Source organism: Oncorhynchus keta, chromosome 22, assembly GCF_023373465.1.
Source record: "Oncorhynchus keta strain PuntledgeMale-10-30-2019 chromosome 22, Oket_V2, whole genome shotgun sequence".
Taxonomy (NCBI): domain Eukaryota; kingdom Metazoa; phylum Chordata; class Actinopteri; order Salmoniformes; family Salmonidae; genus Oncorhynchus; species Oncorhynchus keta.
In genome coordinates this window covers 34,134,468-34,154,748 of record NC_068442.1, presented here as the reverse complement: position 1 = coordinate 34,154,748, position 20,281 = coordinate 34,134,468, and the positions used below count along the sequence as shown (strand labels likewise).

Here is a 20,281-nt window from a genome sequence, read left to right as displayed (position 1 = left end):
CTCGTTTTACTGTGGATATAGATACTTTTGTACCTGTTTCCTACAGCATCTTCATAAGGTCCTTTGCTGTTGTTCTGGGATTGATTTTCACTTTTCGCACCTAAGTACTTTCATTTCTAGGGGACAGAATGAGTCTCCTTCCTGAGCGGTATGACGGCTGCATGGTCCCATGGTGTTTATACTTGCGTACTATTGTTTGTACAGATGAACGTGGTACCTTCAGGCATTTGGAAATTGCTCCCAGGGATGACCCAGACGTGTGGAGGTCTACACCAATTTTTTTCTGAGGTCTTGGCTGATTTCTTTTGATTTTCCCATGATGTCAAGCAAAGATGTACTGAGTTTGAATGTAGGCATTTAGCCCATTCTAAAAGTCATACTTTTATTTTGAAGGCAAACCACAAATTCCACTATTGTGCCTAATCCTTATTGTGGGAAGCTTGTGGAAGGCTACCCAAAACGTTTGACCCAAGTTAAACAATTTAAAGGCAATGCTACCAAATACTAATTGAGTGTATGTAAACTTCTGAACCACTGGGAATGTGATGAAAGTAATAAAAACTGAAATAAATAATTCTCTCTACTATTATTCTGACATTTCAAATTCTTAAAATAAAGTGGTGATCCTAACTGACCTAAGGCAGGGAATGTTTACTAGGATTAAATGTCAGGAATTGTGAAAAACTGAGTTTTTATGTATTTGGCTAAGGTGTATGTAAACTTCCGACTTCAACTGTATATATGTATTCTATCCTACTGTATTTTAGTCAATGCTACTCCGACATTGTTCAACCTAATATTTATATATTTCTTAATTCCATTCTTTTACTTTTAGATTTGTGTATATTGTTTCGAATTGTTAGATACTACTGCTGGAGCTCGGGACGCAAGTATTTCGCTACACCCGCAATAACATCTGCTAAAAATGTGTATGTGAGCAATAAAATTAGATTTGATTTACTCTTCGAGTTCCTTCCCTGACTGCGATCAGAGACTGATCTACTTTGCAGCTGCTCGTATGCATTAAAGATGTTTTCTATTATCCAATTAAATAGTCTCTGCCTTAATCTTTGGATCTAGTTTTCCACAATAATAACAAAGATATCAAATAGAATAAACTGCTATTAAAATGTCTTCTCTATGGTTACACAACATGTGCGTCTCAAAAGTTACCGTGAAATGGCATCTGACTGCCTGCATTAGCTAGTGCTATGTACGTTTCAATGTGTCACTCAACTAACAAATAACTTTTAACAAAGTACCAATAAGTTGACTTTTCTACAATATATTACTGACACCAAATGCATCCGTTTGATATATTGTTCACTTGGGAATATTATTATTACTGCTACAAAGGTTTGCTTAGCAGTTAGCATAAGTTACACCATTTACATTCACTAACATATAGAAAAGTTAGCTTTGGCCCGCTAACGTGGCGCTAAATCAATAGCTTCATTAATGCAAATAAAACTCATCAAGTAAATGGTCCACAAATGCATTCAACCACTTCAAGATGTTGCAATGAATAGAGCATCAATTATCAGCATTTTTCTGAAAATATATCCACATTTTACTCATTTTACTGATTGGGTGATAATCTAATTGGGTTGTTTGTTCACATTTACATAAATATTTCACCCATTGTTTTGACCTGGGTTACACACAGTTGCATTTTGAGAGAGATTACTTGAAATGTTGAAGAGGAGTGTTATAAACCTGACCAGTGTTATTTCGATCAGAACACCGCTGTGATCTTTTACTTGCTGTTGTTGCTTTGTTATGGGTAAAGTCAGGCATCTTCATAATTTGAAACCAGGGCCAAAATGAATTTAAATGTTTCCCAGTGAATTCATATCGTCCTTGAGAGGCTGTTTACATCTCAATAAACTAAGTTCTTCCCTGTACAGTATACAGTAAAGAAGTCACTCTGAAAAGACAGGAAGATATGGGAGCAGAAAGGATTGTGATCGTTAATGTACTGTAGGGCAGCTTTTCAAAGGGAGCTTTTAAAGGCACCTGATCTAAATACTAAACATATGAACCATTGATTAGATTGGCAGTATTCATTTTGCAATGGCAGGGAAGCATTCACCGTTGTGCACGGACTTAGAGTTCAGACCGACAAAATAAGGTATTATTACTAAGTGACAGATTAGAGTCAATCCCTATGATGGAGACTAATCGCCTGGTATGAAACCATTTAAAGCTGTTTATACTGGATCCTGCAGATAAGATTAGTGTGCCGGCAAGGCTAACACAAGGCTGTGCTTCCCAGGAACACTCTCTGAGACTTTGGACTTCTCACTCTGTCAATGCATTTCTTGATTCCTGAAAATGTAAATGTTTTCTTATTTTTTCAGTAATTATCTGTGTGCATTAGTTTTAATGAAACATTGAAAGCGCTGCCGATGTGAGATAAGGTATGCCGATGTGAATTGATTTGGTGGGGTGGGGGGCCTCTTATAAGAGCAGAGTCTCATCCACTCCTTTTTCATGTGGAGGGTTTTTGGGAGGTTTACTGGTAGGGTACTACTGTCTGGTGGTAATCTTATGCCATGAGTGAGCAGCACTGATGCAGGGGTCCTATCTCTGTGCTTTAAATGCAGGCTTCTCCAAGGACAGCCGTGCTTATCAGTAAGTCCTAGAAAGGGGTCCGGTGAGACCCACCCTGCCCCTCCTCCCACTTGGGCGTCTCCCCATCCACCGTGGGGAGACAGGCTGTGTCCTGGAGAAGAGAAGCTACTAACAGATCAAAGGCTGATGACTTTCTGTGGAGCCCTGTGGTGGGGCTTAGTCCCAAGGTCCCTCGGCCCAAACTGCCCCCTAACCATTGTGTCTGGGATTGAGGTATCACTGTGGTCCTCCCCTTTCCTTGCCCAGTCACACTCGCCATGCTTAGGTCTGGCACATGACTGACCAGCGCTGCACTCTACCATCTTGCTTGAGTTTAGTTTTGTTTCAAGTCTGACAAATGGCTTATTGTATTTCTGTAGTAGAAAATTACACGGGATCTGACTGCAATTGTATAATTTTTCCAAAGGGAAAAAATGCACCAAACCCTTTATGGGTCAGTCTATTTGATCTGTAATTGTGATTTAATGAGGTGGTCTACTAAGACACTTCAAAGCATTAATCATTTCCACCAATGTCCTATATTTATTATGAAAAGTGGTCACTTATATTTAATTATTCATTCAGAGGCTTTCTGTTGCTACCATCGTAACTGCAAAAAGTGAATCTAGACAAGCCTAAATATATTTTGAGTGATAATTCACTTTTTAAAATAAATCCTCTCCAAACTAAAATTATCTAATCTCATTGGCAAAAATGGGGGTAAAATAAACACAAGTATCTACCAATGACGTTAGGTAATTTAGCATGGTAATAGACACTAAGTGAATTATCACAATATAAGATATTTAGGCTTGCTTATATTTCCCTTTTTGCAGTGCAGGTTATTGCTTTAGCAGACTACTCTGGTACATGTCATCACACCATCTGACCCACCTCAGCCAATAACACTTTAATGATAGTAGCTATGTTGAGGATGTACTCAAGCACTGTATCTGTCTAGTTGACCTAAAAACCAGACAACCTTTTTGTTCTGACAGAAATGACTCAAAACATGGCCTCCCCATGGAGTAGCCTAGCCAGGATCAGACGGATGCTAATGCTAGCAGCACACGCTACACTCCTTCTCTGAAGACTGTATAACGTGCTTCTCTCCAGTCACATGCATTGCACATGTCTCTACTCTGTGTGCTCACCCTGCACAGTGCCAGGCTTCATCATGGCCTTTTTAGCATTTTCATATCCACCAGCTGGAAGTAAAATGTTTATGCGCTGATGAAAAGAGAGGCAGCGATGCTAGCTTAGCTTCCTGTAGTTCTAAAGTGTGCCATGGCATCATGCATGCATCCCCTGGCTGGGAGTGAACCCTTTGATGTGATTTGCTTCTGAGAAACATCATCATTTATTGATGCTTCCATTAAAGTAGCATAGATGTCTGGGTGGAGTTAGGGGGAGAAGGTGGCACACTACTGGGACTGGAGGACAAAAGACTAGCTACAGAAGACTAGCTGCAGAACAGTAGCTACAGACTAGCCAGGCTACACAGAGATCTGAATTTCCACTGCACTTATTCCTTATTTTTTCTTCTTCTTCAATCTTTCTTCTTCTTATTATTTCTTCCTTCCATTTTCTTTCTTCTTCAAGCTGAGCTCAAAAGGTGCAGCTCTGAAGCTGCTTGTCGGAGATTGTTCAGCTTCATAGGAGCTGACGTCCTTTGTTTGTATTCTCTATAACAGCCAGATGTGTTCTGCTGTAATTTGGATATTTTCAAGCTGTGTTGAAATACTTATTTTAACTGTCTGTACCAACAACTGAGGCATTTGTGAATCACGCTAACGGGGGTTTGTTTCTCTGTTCTGGCTCTGTTTGGCTTCAGTTGAGACACATTTACATTTTAGTAATTTAGCAGACACTCTTATCCAGAGCCACGGTGTAACACTGATCTCCCTGTTATTAATCTAAACACATTATACTGGTTGAAATCATCCTTAATTTCTAATATGGCACTATGGTTGAACAATCATCAATATCCTTTGTATTTTGCAACAATGATAACCTGTAATGAATAAAAACACATGGAAATGAAATGCCTACGTAAATAATGCTAATGCTCAAGTGCTACTACAATATTGCCTTTTTAATGACCAAACTGCCAACCATCCTTTCCCCAGGTTCGTCCAGGGAGGTGAAGGCTCCTGAGGATGTGTCTGAGCGGATGCTCCAGAAGCTGAGGGGCCGGAGGGAGTTCACCATTGTGGTCACCCTGAAACAGGAGCACTTCAACTCTGGGGTCATCCTATCCATCCACCACTCTGAACAGAGGTATGGCCAGAGCCATTACAAATACGTACTGAATACAATGCTTTAGTCCTCACAATACCCACTGACCACAATGCCAGAGTCCACATAAAACACACTGGTCAGAGAATGAATGGCTCACCTTTGCAGTGAAGTCCGTTAAAAAAATATGGAATTGTCATCTGTGTGTAAAATGTGTTGAGGGTACATGCAGTATTTTTGTAAATATGTTAGTGCTGCAGGAATCAGATGACAAAACAGACTAAACAATGCTGTACAGAAAAAGCTAATTACACCAACACTTTATTCCTAGTACATCACCAAACTAAACATAAAACCGTGGTGATTGTGAACCGTTAGTTAGCTAGTATGCTGATCTGTTTTCCAGTCAGGATGCCACATAATGTGTTGATTGAACTGTGTATATTAAAGTCAGCGCAGAGTAAAGACCTCATAGCGACGTTAATGACTTTCCCCAGCTCTGATTAGCTGAGCCAGACTGTGTGCAGGATGTGTGTTCACGCTACAGAACCATTGTTTCATTTGGTTTAGAAATGGGTTGTTGGGGGATCTCGGCAGGCAGTGTTACTGGATTTGTGCAGCTGGTATATTGTGCATGGCTGGAGGACAATAACTCATTAGATTCGGTTTGTAGATAAATCCACTCCACCGCTACAGTTCTTCTAAATGGCTGTTTTTCTTTTGAATAATGCTTTGAAGTGAGTAGAAGTCTTTAAAGCCAGAGCTGATGAATCTGTATTGGCAACTCTGTCAGCTCTTTCCATTAGTGTCGCTACTTCACATGGGGAATCTCAACGGACTAGACAGAAGGAAGGCAGGGGTTTCCTGGAATACCAATGTACCAATGAGTTTACTCCTCTCACTCACATTACACATATGCATTAGTGTTGTCTCGCTGAAGCTGTCCTTGACAGCCGTTGTGTAGCATTAAGCTTGCACTTCAAGTGATTGGATCTTGAAAGGGTTTGCAGATCTACAGAGGAATGTGTCATGATTCTTTGAAACAGGGTGAAGCACTTATAATTTACCATGGGGTGAGTGAGGTGCACAATCCACTTTACTGGAAGGATTCTGATTCAGGGAATGAACAGGAAATGTTCAGCTATCTGTAGAGTTATGGGTGTGGTCTGTCCTCAGTTTTACTGCCTTTTTACCTTTGTTAGTGATGTTGTGGTTGAATTGGGTAGTGTGCACGTGCACTACATGGCCGAAAGTATGTGGACACCCCTTCAAATTGGTGGATTCGGCTACTTCAGCCACAGCCGTTACTGACAGTGACAGGTGTATAATATCGAGCACACAGCCATGCAATCGGTATAGACCAACATTGGCAGTAGAATGGCCTGTACTGAAGACCTCAGTGACTTTCAACTTGGCACCGTCATAGGATGCCACCTTTCCAACAAGTCAGTTCGTCAAATTTCTGTCCTGCTAGAGCTGCCCCGGTCAACTGTAAGTGCCTTTATTGTGAAGTGGAAATGTCTAGGAACAACAACTGCTCAGACACGAATAGGTAGGCCACACAAGCTCACAGAAGGGGACTGGCGAGTGCTGAAGCACGTAGTGCGTAAAAATGTTCTATCTAATGGAAAATCTTCCCAGAAGAGTGGAGGCTGTTATATCAGCAAAGGGGGGACCAACTCCATATTAAAGCCCATGATTTTGGAATGAGATGTTCGACGAACAGTTGTCCACATACTTTTGGCCATGTAGTGTATGTGTTTAGCATTTTCTCTTTCCATATTCCATCTGCTCATTATTTCAGGATCCACTTTAGACAAACTTGTGTCCATATCAATTCATCTCTCCAACCATATTCTGTCTGCTCGTCCCTTCAGGTTCCTGGAGTTGGAGAGCAGTGGGCAGCGCAATGAGGTGCGTCTCCACTACCGCACCAAGGGTCAGAAGGCCCACACCGAGGTGTTTCCCTACAGCCTGGCAGACGGACAGTGGCACAAGGTTTCTGTGGCTGTCAGTGCCTCCCACATCATACTGCACGTTGACTGCAACAGGTAGGCTAAATGTACTGAGATATAAACCTGTTTCATTTAATCCAGTATTTATCCCAGTATAGGAATAGGATGACTGAAGAGGGTGTATTTTAGTGTTAGAGGCATTATTACCAATCAATTGAATCAAATATGTGTTTTTTGTACATTGGATCAAACTAGAGACTCAGAGCTACAAAATGGTATATCATACACTGCATTCCTGAGTAACAATGGGAAAGTAATTATGCTTTGGAAGTTGATGAACTTTTAAACTCACTTTATTAGAATGTTTTGGTATCTAGTGAAGAGCTCTTCTTTGTCTACACCCATTCAGCATCGTTGACACACTCTTAAGCTTGAGCCCCACCCATCTCGTTTCGCTCTCGGAACATTCAAAGCGCACACTTGACGCTCTGGATGATTTGTTTACCTCTGGATAGAATGAAAACAGCCTAACCAGCTCTGCTGGCAACAATTTCATGACTCTTTTTTTGCCGACGTTTACTGACACCGGCCATATTCAATGGGGGTTTTACACTTTAGCTTAAGACATGTAGCTAGCTAGCTAGGTAAACAATGAACCTAGCTCGGTAAAGAACGTATAAGATCACACACGTCACGTAACGTTAGCTAACGTTCGCTAGTTAAACAACAATGAACATCGTGCCAAATCATGTCGCTAGTACCCTGCATGAATCTGCTGGGAGCTAACCAACCAGGTTCAATGTTAACTAGCTAACATTAGGCTCTAACTTGCAAAGCAAACGACTCGAATACGAATAATAACGTTATACACGTAACGTTAGCTAGGGAGCCAGCCAGCTAACGTTAGCTAGCTAGCTAACAGTACACTTTAGCTTGAAATGAAAACACTCTGACAAAATCAGGAACTTGTAATATCTGAAAATGTAGCTAGCTAGACTATCGTACCCGTATACATCATCATGCATGATGGATGGGTCTCCCTGTCACGGATGCCATGCCACGGTTGCCCTTAGTTTGAAGATGTAATCCGGTGTTTTCTCCATCTCTTCAGCTATCACACTCCAATTCCACTGATTTCAAAACTCGATCCTCCAGAAAGTGGTGAGCAACACTTACGCAGCTCCACTACACAATACATTTTTAAAAAAGCCTCGTTCAACAGGATTACCAACACAGACTGACCAACTCAAATAGACAGAAGCCCTCTATGGCAGACCAATCCGAACTCCTCTTTCGGCATGTCTAGCCCACTCATTATCTCAGCCAATCATGGCTCAATCATGGCTAGTGGAAAGGTTGCTGAATTTTTCTGTAGCTTAACCAACAAGGCTCATAACTGTAAAGTTTTATTCGTATTTACAGATGGCATATATGTTTCTTATTAAGGGACATGAAAGTTCACATGTTCCAGAAGGCATTTCTACCAAAAAACACATTTTGATAAAACATTTTTTTTTTTTTTAGGAATGGCTCTCCTGTGGAGTCATGACTTGCGACATATGCGTAGTTTCCTGAAACGGGTCACATATTATTACTGTTACAAGCTTTAGTGGTAGTAGTATTAGAAGGTGTGGTGTGGTTGGCAAATACAGTATGTTTTATGATGAGCAGTAATCATGTTTTGTGGACCCGTTCCTGTCTTTCTGTCTCTGTAGGATCTATGAGAGGGTGGTAGAGATCCCATTCATTGACATCCCTGAGGACACAACCTTCTGGTTAGGGCAGCGGAGCAGCGCCCATGGCTTTTTCAAGGTAAATATTACGTTTTGTAAAGCTGAAGACTCTTCATGGTGGCTTAGGTTTGACGGTGTGGCATAAACGGTGCCGATGCTGCTTAATAAATTATTCAAATAATTGAAGAGGAAATGAAGCGCGTTGGCTCATGGACGTTGTTTTCCCACATGCCACCCTGGTACGTACCCCGCACCCCCCTTCCCATCCTCGGTTGTTTAGCCCTGGACTTGTTTTATTTATTATGGCTGGGAATTTAATTGCTCGCATTTTCTCAAGACTGCCAATGTAATTTGTGCATTCTTTCTCGTTTCTCTCCCTCACTGCTAAGAATACATTTACAATTTTGTCCCATAAATTGTTTCCCCCCTAGTCTGCTGCTCTATGCATTGCTGCCGTAATTATCCCACTAACACTGATTTTGGAGAAATCATTAAACTCTCTGGACCATGCTCATTAAACATGGTCCATTGTTTATCAGACATGGAGACATGTATCACCCCTCAGAGGTTTAATCCACATGGGAACATCCTTCCCATATTGATGACTTAGAGTATAATGTCAGCTTTAATGTCAGATTTTACCTATTTTAACCACAATGGTACTACTTTTTGTTTGCTGTTGGGCAGAATGTGTCTGTGTGTTGAACTGCGTGTGTATAATTTTGTGTGACGCTCCTGGCTGTTGCATTTACTCTGCGTTAATTGGCAGATGAAAGAAGACTTGGAGGTCACCCACTAATCTTGACGTGTGCCCACCACACCTCCCCCTTTTGTGCCTCTGAAGCCCTGATTAGTGCTGGGAAAGGAAGCCACATCTCATCTAAAGGAAAACCCCTTCATTAACAATCAGACATTCTTTCTCTCGGGGGTTTAGAGGAAGCAAAAATTGCATCCCCAGCAGTATAGTGGCAAACACTTTTATCACAGAGATGGGATGATACCCATTCAGCAGTTCGATATTATAGCATCCTACATGTATAATATACCTTGATGTGTGTGAAGTAGAAGTCCATAAGATGATTTATTCACAATTGATTACCAATTTAGTTGCATTTAGATCTTCATCTTTCATTAAAAGACACTGTGTGTGGTTTACAGCTGTAGTCTACATCTGGAAAGTAGCTTGTTTCTAATCATACACTCAATAACCTTTCACACAAAATGCACACATTCATCAGTGATACATACATGCATTATCATCCCTAGTCCAATGGTTTTTCAGCCTTCCACTGAGTCTAAATTACCAGGAGATGGAAGCATGTTTAACAAAACATGACTCATGCCTGATTCCATCTCGCATGATGTTGCCGTGAGAAATCAGCTCATTGGTTTCTTTGGATTTGAATTCATGGCCAGTAAATTAAAGTGGCAAGACAATAAAAAATATCATAAGTTGCGTGGCTCCACTTCTGTAAGAGAAGTACATGCACTCAAGGAATGAGATGGGCCAGGTTTCCATGGTTACTGAGTGTCTGGATGTGTGCTTCGACCACACGATGATAGGCTATACAATGAAGATACCTATGAATCAAATTTAATGTGCATCTCATAGTTATGCTTATCAAAGGGAATCAGAAGAAAACAGAAATTGAGATTACATTCATTAGTGGTTCAATTTACATCCCATTTCAGTCCAATTAACTCAACGGACATCAGGCTGTACCAGTCCAGAGAACACATTAACTCAGAATAAACTTGTCAGACTCCCTCCCTTCTATCGAAACATACATTTCCAGTAACAGTTTTCACTAAATATTTAATAGTTGTTTACTTATAGCACAGTATTTATTGGGCTTTGTGTGTGTGTGTGTGTGCTAAAAATATTAGACCATCTCTCTGATCTATTTTCTACCTTTTGCACATGTAGTTGTCCTAGCTTCTCTTTATATAACGCCATCCACGGCATTGTGATGACGGCTATCCTCTCATTTAGGGGTGCTATCTGTGATCAAGTAGGACACTTTTAGTCAGACGAGACAGTACGCTCTGTGCTGGCTGTAACTAAGCCAGTGTTTTTTTTCTGTGTGTGTCTGCAGGGTGTAATGCAGGACGTTCAGATATTAGTCATGCCTCAGGGATTCATCTCCCAGTGCCCAGATCTCAACCGGAGTAAGTCCACACTGTAGGAGGATGCTGAGGAGAGAACAGCTCATAATAATTGCCAGAACGGAGCAAATGGAATGGTATCAAACACCTGGAAATCATTTGTTTGATCTATTTGATACCATTCCACTACTTATTGGTGCAGTCATATAAAAATGTTATTCATCTGTAACAAAGTTATGTGTAAACATGTTGTCTCTGTGGTCTGTTCTTTTCTAGCTTGCCCAACCTGCAATGACTTCCACGGACTGGTGCAGAAGATCATGGAACTGCAGGATACCTTAGCCAAAACATCCAGCAAGGTACTGTAATGTATCCTGATCATAAACCTTTGTTGTCAAGGCTGATACCTCAGGCTATTCATTTCTGTTTCAACAAGTTTCATTCACCATCAAAGGGCATCTATGGTCTACCTACAGTCCCTTTGGAAAGTATTCAATACTTTGATACGTTACAGCCTTATTCTAAAATGGATTTAAAAAAAATAATAATCCTCAGCAATGTGTCGTGTCTTTACTATCATTAACTGAAGACTGATAGTTTTTATCAAAGATTCTCTGTAATTAGTTACTATGCGATCAACTGATTAATCACGTAACTAATTAACTAGGAAGTCGGGGCACCAAGGAAAAATATTCAGATTACAAAGTTATTTCCTAAAATAACTTTGCAGATATTTTATCTGATAAATTAGTCTTCGAATTAATTAATTATTTACTGTACCACACGTTAGTCTCACTCCAAACGTCTCATTCAAAATTGTTGGTTATCTGCACGAACCCAGTCTTCATGCATCAATTGTCTTAAATCATTTATTTATTACTAACTAAGTAATTCACAGAAATGCATAAACAAACAAACAAACATGGTAAATGTGGTTACATGAAATGATAGGAGAATGTGCCCTCGTGGGCTGAACCGGCATGGCGGCTTGTTTGACAAGAGGGGGAGTGGGGGTCAACTAAGAAGTCACTACAGTTAATGATTTATTTAATGCTAATCCTTTACACATGAACGCTCACTCATTCGCGAACAATTGCAATCAATATATATATTTACACTCAGTGTGTCGTCTTGATCGCTGGAGAAAAGTTTGTCTTTCGTAGAATTGTCCGTCTCTCTCCCTCTGTCTTGGTTAAAGGGGATAGTTCAAAGTGACATTCGTTATAGAATGGATTTTTCGGCGGTTGTCGTTTTTCACGTTCAATGATACCCAATTCCTAGCTGCAGACTAGTAATTAATATCAAAGACTTGTTCGCATTCTGTCGGTATCGATAGTCTAAGAGTTTACCACGTGGTATGGTTAAAAGATTCTGCAACCTTTAGCCATCTCATAATTGAGGTACGCTTGGTCTGGTGATAATTTCTCAAAGTTGGGTTTTATTCGGAATGTTCCAGAATGTCTGACTTGCCTCAAGAGCGGTCCTCTGATTTAGTTCAAATCCAATTCCCTTATTGAGTTTTCCTTCATTAAACAGTCCAAAATCACATTGTAAAATTGTGTAAACAGTATCATACTCACTCATTCATCTTATACAACAATTAGATGTAAACCTTATATCTGGGGCTATTATTTAAACAGCGTTATGGTGATGTGGCCACACCGTCTCCCATGAGCTTCCCAAGTTGTGACAAACGGACCAGTTCGTAGCTGGATTCTTCACCGATCTTTTACACTTTCTCCGGAACATGAAATTTGTTCGTACCTGAAGTTCTGTGAGGTGGAAGGATTTCCTTTGTCTCCATGAAAAACTACTCTCTATAACTGTGTGTCCATGAGGTCTTCTCAGGAATTTACGACCGCTGACCACAGAAGCCTAGTTGAAGGAGGCAAGGGGGAGGCAGGGAGAGGGAGATGGGTTTGCTATACCCAAAGAGGCCAACGTCATGACAAATGTACACACAATACTCCACAATGAAACTTTAGAAACTCCACTTTAGAAACAGAAATACCTTATTTACATAAGTATTCAGACCCTTTGGTATAAGACTCAAAATTGTTTCCATTGATCATCCTTGAAATGTTTCTTCAACTTGATTGGAGTCCTCCTGTGGTAAATTCAATTTATTGGACATGATTTGGAAAGGCACACACCTGTCTATATAAGGTCCCACAGTTGACAGTGCATGTCAGAGCACAAACCAAGAATTGTCCGTAGAGCTTCGAGACAGGATTGTGTCGAGGCACAGATCTGGGGAAGGGGACCAAAACATTTCTCAAGCATTGAAGGCCCCCAAGAACACAGTGGCCTACATCATTCTTAAATGGAAGAAGTTTGGAACTCCAAGACTCTTCCTAGAGCTGGCTGCCCAGCCAAACTGAGCAATCGGGGGAGAAGGGCCTTGGTCAGGGAGGTGACCAAGAACCCGATGTTCACTCTGACAGAGCACTAGAGTTTCTCTGTGGAGATGGGAGAACCTTCCAGAAGGACAACCATCTCTGCAGCACTCCACCAATCAGGCCTTTATGGTAGAGCGACCAGACAGAAGCCACTCCTCAGTAAGAGGCACATAACAGCCCACTTGGAGTTTTCCAAAAAGGCACCTAAAGACTCAGCATGGTGGTGGCAGCATCATGCTGTAGGGATGTTTTTCAGCAGCAGGGACTGGGAGATTAGTCAGAATCGAGGCAAAGATGAACAGCGCAAAGTACAGAGATCCTTAATGAAAGAAAACCCGCTCCACTCAGGACTTCCGACTGGGGTGAATGTCCACCTTCCAATAGGTCAACAACCCTAAGCACACAGCCAAGACAACACAGGAGTGGCTTCGGGACAAGTCTTTGAATGTCCTTGAGTGGCCCAGCCAGAGCCTGGACTTCCGAGCCTGGACTTGAAACAGAAGGAACATCTCTGGAGAGACCTTGAAAATAGCTGTGCAGCAACTCTCCCATCCAACCTGACAGAGCTTGAGAGAATCTGCAGAGAAAAATGGGAGAAACTCCCCAAGTAGAGGTGTGCCAAGCTTGTAGCGTCATACCCAAGAAGACTCGAGGCTGTAATCGCTGCCAAAGGTGCTTCAACAAATTACTGAGTAAAGGGCCTGAATACTTATGTAAATGTGATATTTCAGTTTGGTATTTTAAATAAATGAGCAAAAATTCCTAATAACCTGTTTTTGCTTTGTCATTATGGGGTATTGTGTGTAGATTGATACACTTTTTTTGGGGGGGGGTTCAGTTTTAGAACAAGGCTGTAACCTAATGTGGAAAAAGTCAAGGGATCTGAATACTTTCCAAGGGCAATGTATATGAATCTACTTTGATGATGTCATACACTGTAGATCTCCTTGGAAATGCATGGTTGACTGTAGCAAAGCTTGTAGTAGAAGGCGTTTCATGTGTATATAGATCAGTGGTCACCAACCTTTTCTGTGTCAAGATTGCTTTCTGAGTTTTTTTATGACTTAGAAAAAATGTAAGCCTATGCAACATTAACCAATCAAAAACAGTTCTGTAGCAATGACATTTGTGCAGTAGGCTATAGACCCAATACATTATCATTGCATATTGGCTAATCTTGAATTGCCTTGCCATTGTTGTTCTTCTCAGATCATTTTGAAATTATATTTACAAAATGTAGGTGTATGATCACACTGGTAATAGATCATTTGTTGTATTACTTATGAGGCACAGCTGAGAGAGCATAATAATAACAAAGCATGCTTATCGGAAATAATTAGCTATACTCATTCATTGCAGGGCTGGTTGTAGCGAGAACGTGCATTTTATGCCTTGTAAAAGTGTTGAACAAAGTGTTGACAGTGCTGAATAACAATTTAAACATGAACATACTTTTAAAAACTGCAGCCGTTTGCTGTATGCGTTGTCTCTCTCTAGTCATGGTTTTAAGTTTTGCTGTGCATTCAAGATGTATTTTTACAGTCTATGGCCCAAGGAAACTGTGCAGACACAGTGGTCTGAGCTATCTGATTGGCCAGCGGTAAGCCTATAGATTCACTTGATCTTCTCTGGGCCTGCCCGGTAGGCGGAGTTCTACCTTCAGACACATGAAATGGTTAAGAATGGGAACACTTTGCCTTTCCGGGGCTAGGGCTGCTGAATCAAGTGTACCTCCAGCCAACAGCACAAAACAAATAAAAAACATAGGAACGCAAGGCTTTATCGTTGGGTTTTTACAGAAATGTTTGGTGATCGACTAGGAATGCCTTGGAGATCAACAGGTTGGTGACCACTGATATAGATGGATTATATGCACCGATCTGAGACCCTCTCCCTCCCTCCATCCCCGTCCCTCCCTTTGTATCTGGGCCTGGCTTGGCCAGCTGTCCAGAGCAGAGGAGATGATGAATAGTCTGGATGGATGCTACTGTGAGAGGACCTGCAGCGTCAAGGGGGTCGTCTACAGAGAGGACGAATCATTGACAGATGGCTGCAGGAACTGCACATGCACGGTGGGCTATATCAGTGTGTGTGTACTGTGTGTGTGTACAGTATGTGTACACTGACTGTACAAAATATTATGAACACCTGCTCTTTCCATGAAATAGACTGACCAGGGGAGTCCAGGTGAAAGCTTGGATTATTGATGTCACTTGTTAAATCCACTTCAATCAGTGTAGATGAAGGGAAGCAGACCGGTTAAAGAAGGATTTTTAAGCCTTTAGACAATAGAGACATGGATTGTGTATGTGTGCCATTCAGAGAGTAAATGGGTAAGTCAAAAGTTGTCCGTGTGTATCAAGAATGGTTCACCAACCAAAAGACATCCAGCCAAGTTGACACATCTGTGGGAAGCATTAGAGTCAACATGGATTAGTATCCCTGTGGAACGCTTTTGCCACATGATAAAGTCCCTGCCCCAATAAATTGAGGCTGTTCAGAGGGCAAAAGGGGCAGGGGTACACTCAATATTAGGAAGGTGTTCTTAATGTTTTGTACACTCATTGTATATAACTGGTGTGTGTGTGTGTGTGTATGTGTGCGCACGCGTGTCTGTGTGCATGCATTTGGTTTTACTATCCTTGTGGTCTTCAGAGGTCCTCAAGGAAAATCTGTACAAGTGCTGACATTTCACCGGTCCCCAAAAGGAAAAAGGCTATTTTAGTGATTGTGGTTATGGTTAGGGAAAATAGTATTTTGAATGAGAATCAATTTTCTGGTCCCCACAAAGATAGTAAAACAAACGTGTATGTGTGAGTGATTAAATCCCATTGTTGACCCTGCCTATGTTTTTGTCTTCTGTTAATCAATTGTTGGGGGGCAGTACTCCATTGTTGATGGCTTATGTTCTCATTACTTCATTGGTTTGAGAGGAGAGTTGCCCTAGATATTTAAAGAAAACAGGACAGAAACACTGAGGAATAATAGAAAACATACACAGTAGCTAGGATTAAACAGAGCACCAGGACTCAGCTATGCTGGACAGACCCTCTCAAGGGTCTACTTTCCTCTTCAACAAGTATGTCAAAGGAGCGTAAATACTTATGAGAGTCTCTGGGATTATTTACCACAACAAAAGAGATTTCACCTCTGTCACTCTCCCAGCTATAGGTCATGTGTTACTTTCTATGCCAGTGGACTCCTGAAATGAGCCAATGGGGTGGATCTGTGGCTTAGCACCTGCAGCTGAGATAAACTGAGGAGATCACATATTTCTCAGTACATTACATTGGTATAATGTGAGTAAATCACATCTCTCACTATATTGCACCTAATTACTCTCGACAGATGATAATTATCGTCTGCGATTCGTTCCGCCCCGTTTGTCTAATGAATCATCGGTGCTCATCGACGTGTCACTTTTCTGATGCAGACTGCAATTACGCCATTAGATAGACGTGTTCGTTACCTTATGTGTGGCAATTAGCCGCGACCTTTGAAACTCAAAGGTCACAGCATTAAGATGTTATCAATTATGGTGGATCAGTCACATACAGTGGTTCTTCCTTTAAAAGTTGCATCATACTGCAGCACAGCTTGCAGGGAGGGTGCTGCAGAATGGTATGGCACGTTGGAGTGCATAGTATTTTACTCTCAGCCATTGTCTCCATTAATGCTAGTTAATTTTAGTTTGACCACCAGAGAGCATCTTTGAGAAGTTAAGTTATTGAAATGACATGGAGCAATAGGCCTAAGTGTCCTGTTTACTGTAGCTGTTTTAGCGTAACTTACTTATTGGCATACAGGCCTTCTTCAATATAAAGTATATCAATCAATCATTAATTTGTGCGTGTCATCACACAGCATACTGTAATGGTCTGGGTGTATTTGGTGCAGAGGAGTCAGGCGCTGGACAGCAGAGATGAGTAACACAAGTAACCTTACTCAAATATTCCAATAACATGTAAATACCGAGCCCACAATAACGAGAGACACATGGAAGGAGAGGTTAATACGGTAATTGGGGGGAAGCTGTAAACTGTAGCAAACATCGTTCAGTCTCCTCAGGACTTTGAATGGCCCCACAAACCACGGGCCCAGTTTCCGGCAGGACAGGTGGAGGGGCAGGTTTCGGGTCGAGAGCCAGACCCGGTCCCCCGGTGCGAACACCGGGGCCTCACTGCGGTGGCGGTATCCCAGGTCTCCTCTGAGCACTTAAACCATTCGTCCACCACAGGAGCCTTGATCTGGCTCTGATGCCAAGTGCCAGAACCGGCAGATACCCCAGTACGCACTGGAAGGGGGAGAGGTTAGTGGAGGAGTGGCGGAGCGAGTTTTGGGCCATCTCTGCCCAGGGGATGAACGCCGCCCACCCCCCCGGCTGGTCCTGGCAATAAGACCGCAGAAACCTACCCACATCCTGGTTTACTCTCTCCACCTGCCCGTTACCCTCGGGGTGAAAACCCCAGACGTTCCATGAACGCCCTCAAAGGCGTTAGGGCCCTCAAAGATCATCACTCAACTAAGGACCCTGGGACTAAACACCTCCCTCTGCACCTGGACTTTATGATGGGCCGCCACCAGGTGGTAAGGGTAGGTAACAACACATCCGCCACGCTGATTCACAACACAGGGGGCCCTCAGGGGTGTGTGCTCAGTCCCCTCCTGTAGTCCCTGTTCACTCATGGCTGCACGGCCAGGCACGACTTCAACACCATCATTAAGTTTGCCGATGACACAACAGTGATAGGCCTGACCACCGACAACAACGAGACAGCCTATAGAGTGGAGGTCTGACAGTGTGGTGCAAGGACAGCAACCTCTCCCTCAACATGATAAAGACTAAGGAGATGATTGTGTACTACAAGAAAAAGAGGACCGATCACGCCTCCATTCTCATCGACGGTACTGTAGGGGAGCAGATTGAGAGCTTCATGTTCCTTGGTGTCCACATCACCAACAATCTAACGTGATCCAAGCACACCAAAACAGTCGTGAAGAGGGCACAACAAAACCTATTCCCCCTAAGGAGACTGAAAAGATTTGGCATGGGTCCTCAGATCCTCAAAAGGTTCTACAGCTGCACAGTTGAGAGCATCCTGGCGGGTTGCATCACTGCCTGGTTTGGCAACTGCTCAGCCTACAACCACAAGGCACTACAGAAGGTAGTGTGTACGGCCCAGTACATCACTGGGGCCAAGCTTCCTGCCATCCAGGACCTCTATACCAAGCGGTGACTGTTATCTCTGCTACCGCACTGCAAGTGATAACGGAGCCCCATGTCTTGGTCCAAGAGGCTTCTAAACAGCTTCTACCCCCAAGCCATAAGACTCTTGAACATGTAATCAAATGGCTACCCAGACTATTTCCATTGCCCCCCTCTTTTAAGCTGTTGCTACTCTCTGCTATTATCTATTGATAGTCACTTTAATAACTATCTACATGTACATATTACCTTAATTACCTCGACTAACCAGTGCCCCTGCACATTGACTCTACCGCTACCCCCTGTATATAGGCTCGCTATTGTTATTTTACTGCGGCACATTAATTATTTGTTACTTTTATATTTTTTTAAGGTATTTTTCTTAGCTACGTTATTGGTTAAGGGCTTGTAAGTAAGCATTCCACTGTAAGTGTAACGCCTTTCCTCTTCATCTGAGGAGGAGTAGCAAGGATCAGACCAATACGCAGCGTGGTAAGTGTCCATGATACTTTAATAATAACTGAACACGACTCAATACAAAAATAACAAAGTGCTCCCGGGTGGCGCAGTGGTGAAGGGCGCTGTACTGCAGTGCCAGCTGTGCCATCAGAGTCCCTGGGTTCGCGCCCAGGCTCTGTCGTAACCGGCCGCGACTGGGAGGTCCGTGGGGCGACGCACAATTGGCCTAGCGTCGTCCGGGTTAGGGAGGGCTTGGTCGGTAGGGATGTCCTTGTCTCATCGCGCACCAGCGACTCCTGTGGCGGGCCGGGCGCAGTGAGCGCTAACCAAGGTTGCCAGGTGCACGGTGTACCCTCCGACACATTGGTGCCGCTGGCTTCCGGGTTGGATGCGCGCTGTGTTAAGAAGCAGTACGGTCGGTTGTGTATCGGCGGACGCATGACTTTCAACCTTCGTCTCTCCCGAGCCCGTATGGGAGTTATAGCGATGAGACAAGATAGTAGCTACTACAACAATTGGATACCACGAAATTGGGGAGAAAAAAGGGGGTAAAATTAAATTAAATAAAAATAAAAAAAACATTTAAATAACAAAGTGAATGGAAACGAAAACTGAAACAGTCCTGAATGGTGAAACAAACAACAAAACAGGAAGCAATCACCCACGAAACACAGGTGGGAAAAGGCTACGTATGATTCTCAGAGACAACTAACGACACCTGCCTCTGATTGAGAACCATACCAGGCCAAACACAAAACGCAACATAGAAAAACAAACAGACAACCCACCCAACTCTTCTACCTTCAATATAATCATTCATTCAGAAGGTTAAACCCATAGGTCTTAGGCCTGCATAAATACAATTAGATTGCCAAATTCATTTTTCGTTAGGTTATAATAATCCATGCCTTCGGAGAATGTTATGAAGTCCGAAAGTTAAACGACGAGTTAGAAATGTGGCTGTCAGAAGTATTACAATGAGAATTCACTTTTAATCCATCTGTCTGCATATTTCAAGACATGGCATGTAAGGGTGCAGTGAGATGGGTTGGACGATACTTTTCTCATCGACCATCTTGAAAAAATGTATAATTAAACTGAAAATCAACCATTGTCAGCCTTAAAATGTTTTATTATCCAAATGTTGAACTCCGGGACCACCCGCAAGCAATTATTTTGGGGTTGCCTGTCTTTTCTCTCTCCTACAGAACGGCACGGTGCAGTGTGAGACTATCTTCTGCCCTCCCCCTCAGTGCCCAGCGGACACCACGCCTGCCTACGTGAAGGGTGCCTGCTGCATGGAGTGTCAACGTGAGTGAAGTGTTTTAACATAAACACGCACAGATGGACACACGTATGCACACACATAAACTCTCCTCTTCTCACACACTCAACACAGAAACACCAGAGACACACATAGCACGCCTCCACAACGGCTGCCTGGCAACTGACCTGTGTTGCTAAGCTGCTCCCCAACACACCTCTTGAGATGCTCCATACTTTTGCATATACATGGACCAATCAAGTATTCAACAGCCAGCTTCTCAACAGGGGTGGCCACATTGACACAAA

At 42.5% G+C, this 20,281-nt stretch overlaps 1 protein-coding gene across 1 annotated transcript in view; it reads left to right on the top strand.

Moving 5' to 3' along the window:
- LOC118401378 (protein kinase C-binding protein NELL2-like) overlaps window positions 1-20,281 on the top strand; it is a 101,301-nt gene that overhangs the window by 7,968 nt on the left and 73,052 nt on the right. The window contains exons 3-9 of the mRNA XM_035798838.2: window positions 4,743-4,893; window positions 6,729-6,902; window positions 8,522-8,618; window positions 10,636-10,708; window positions 10,922-11,004; window positions 14,988-15,116; window positions 19,918-20,020. Of these exons, the coding sequence (XP_035654731.1) occupies window positions 4,743-4,893; window positions 6,729-6,902; window positions 8,522-8,618; window positions 10,636-10,708; window positions 10,922-11,004; window positions 14,988-15,116; window positions 19,918-20,020 (810 nt within the window). The remainder of the gene's footprint in view (window positions 1-4,742; window positions 4,894-6,728; window positions 6,903-8,521; window positions 8,619-10,635; window positions 10,709-10,921; window positions 11,005-14,987; window positions 15,117-19,917; window positions 20,021-20,281) is intronic.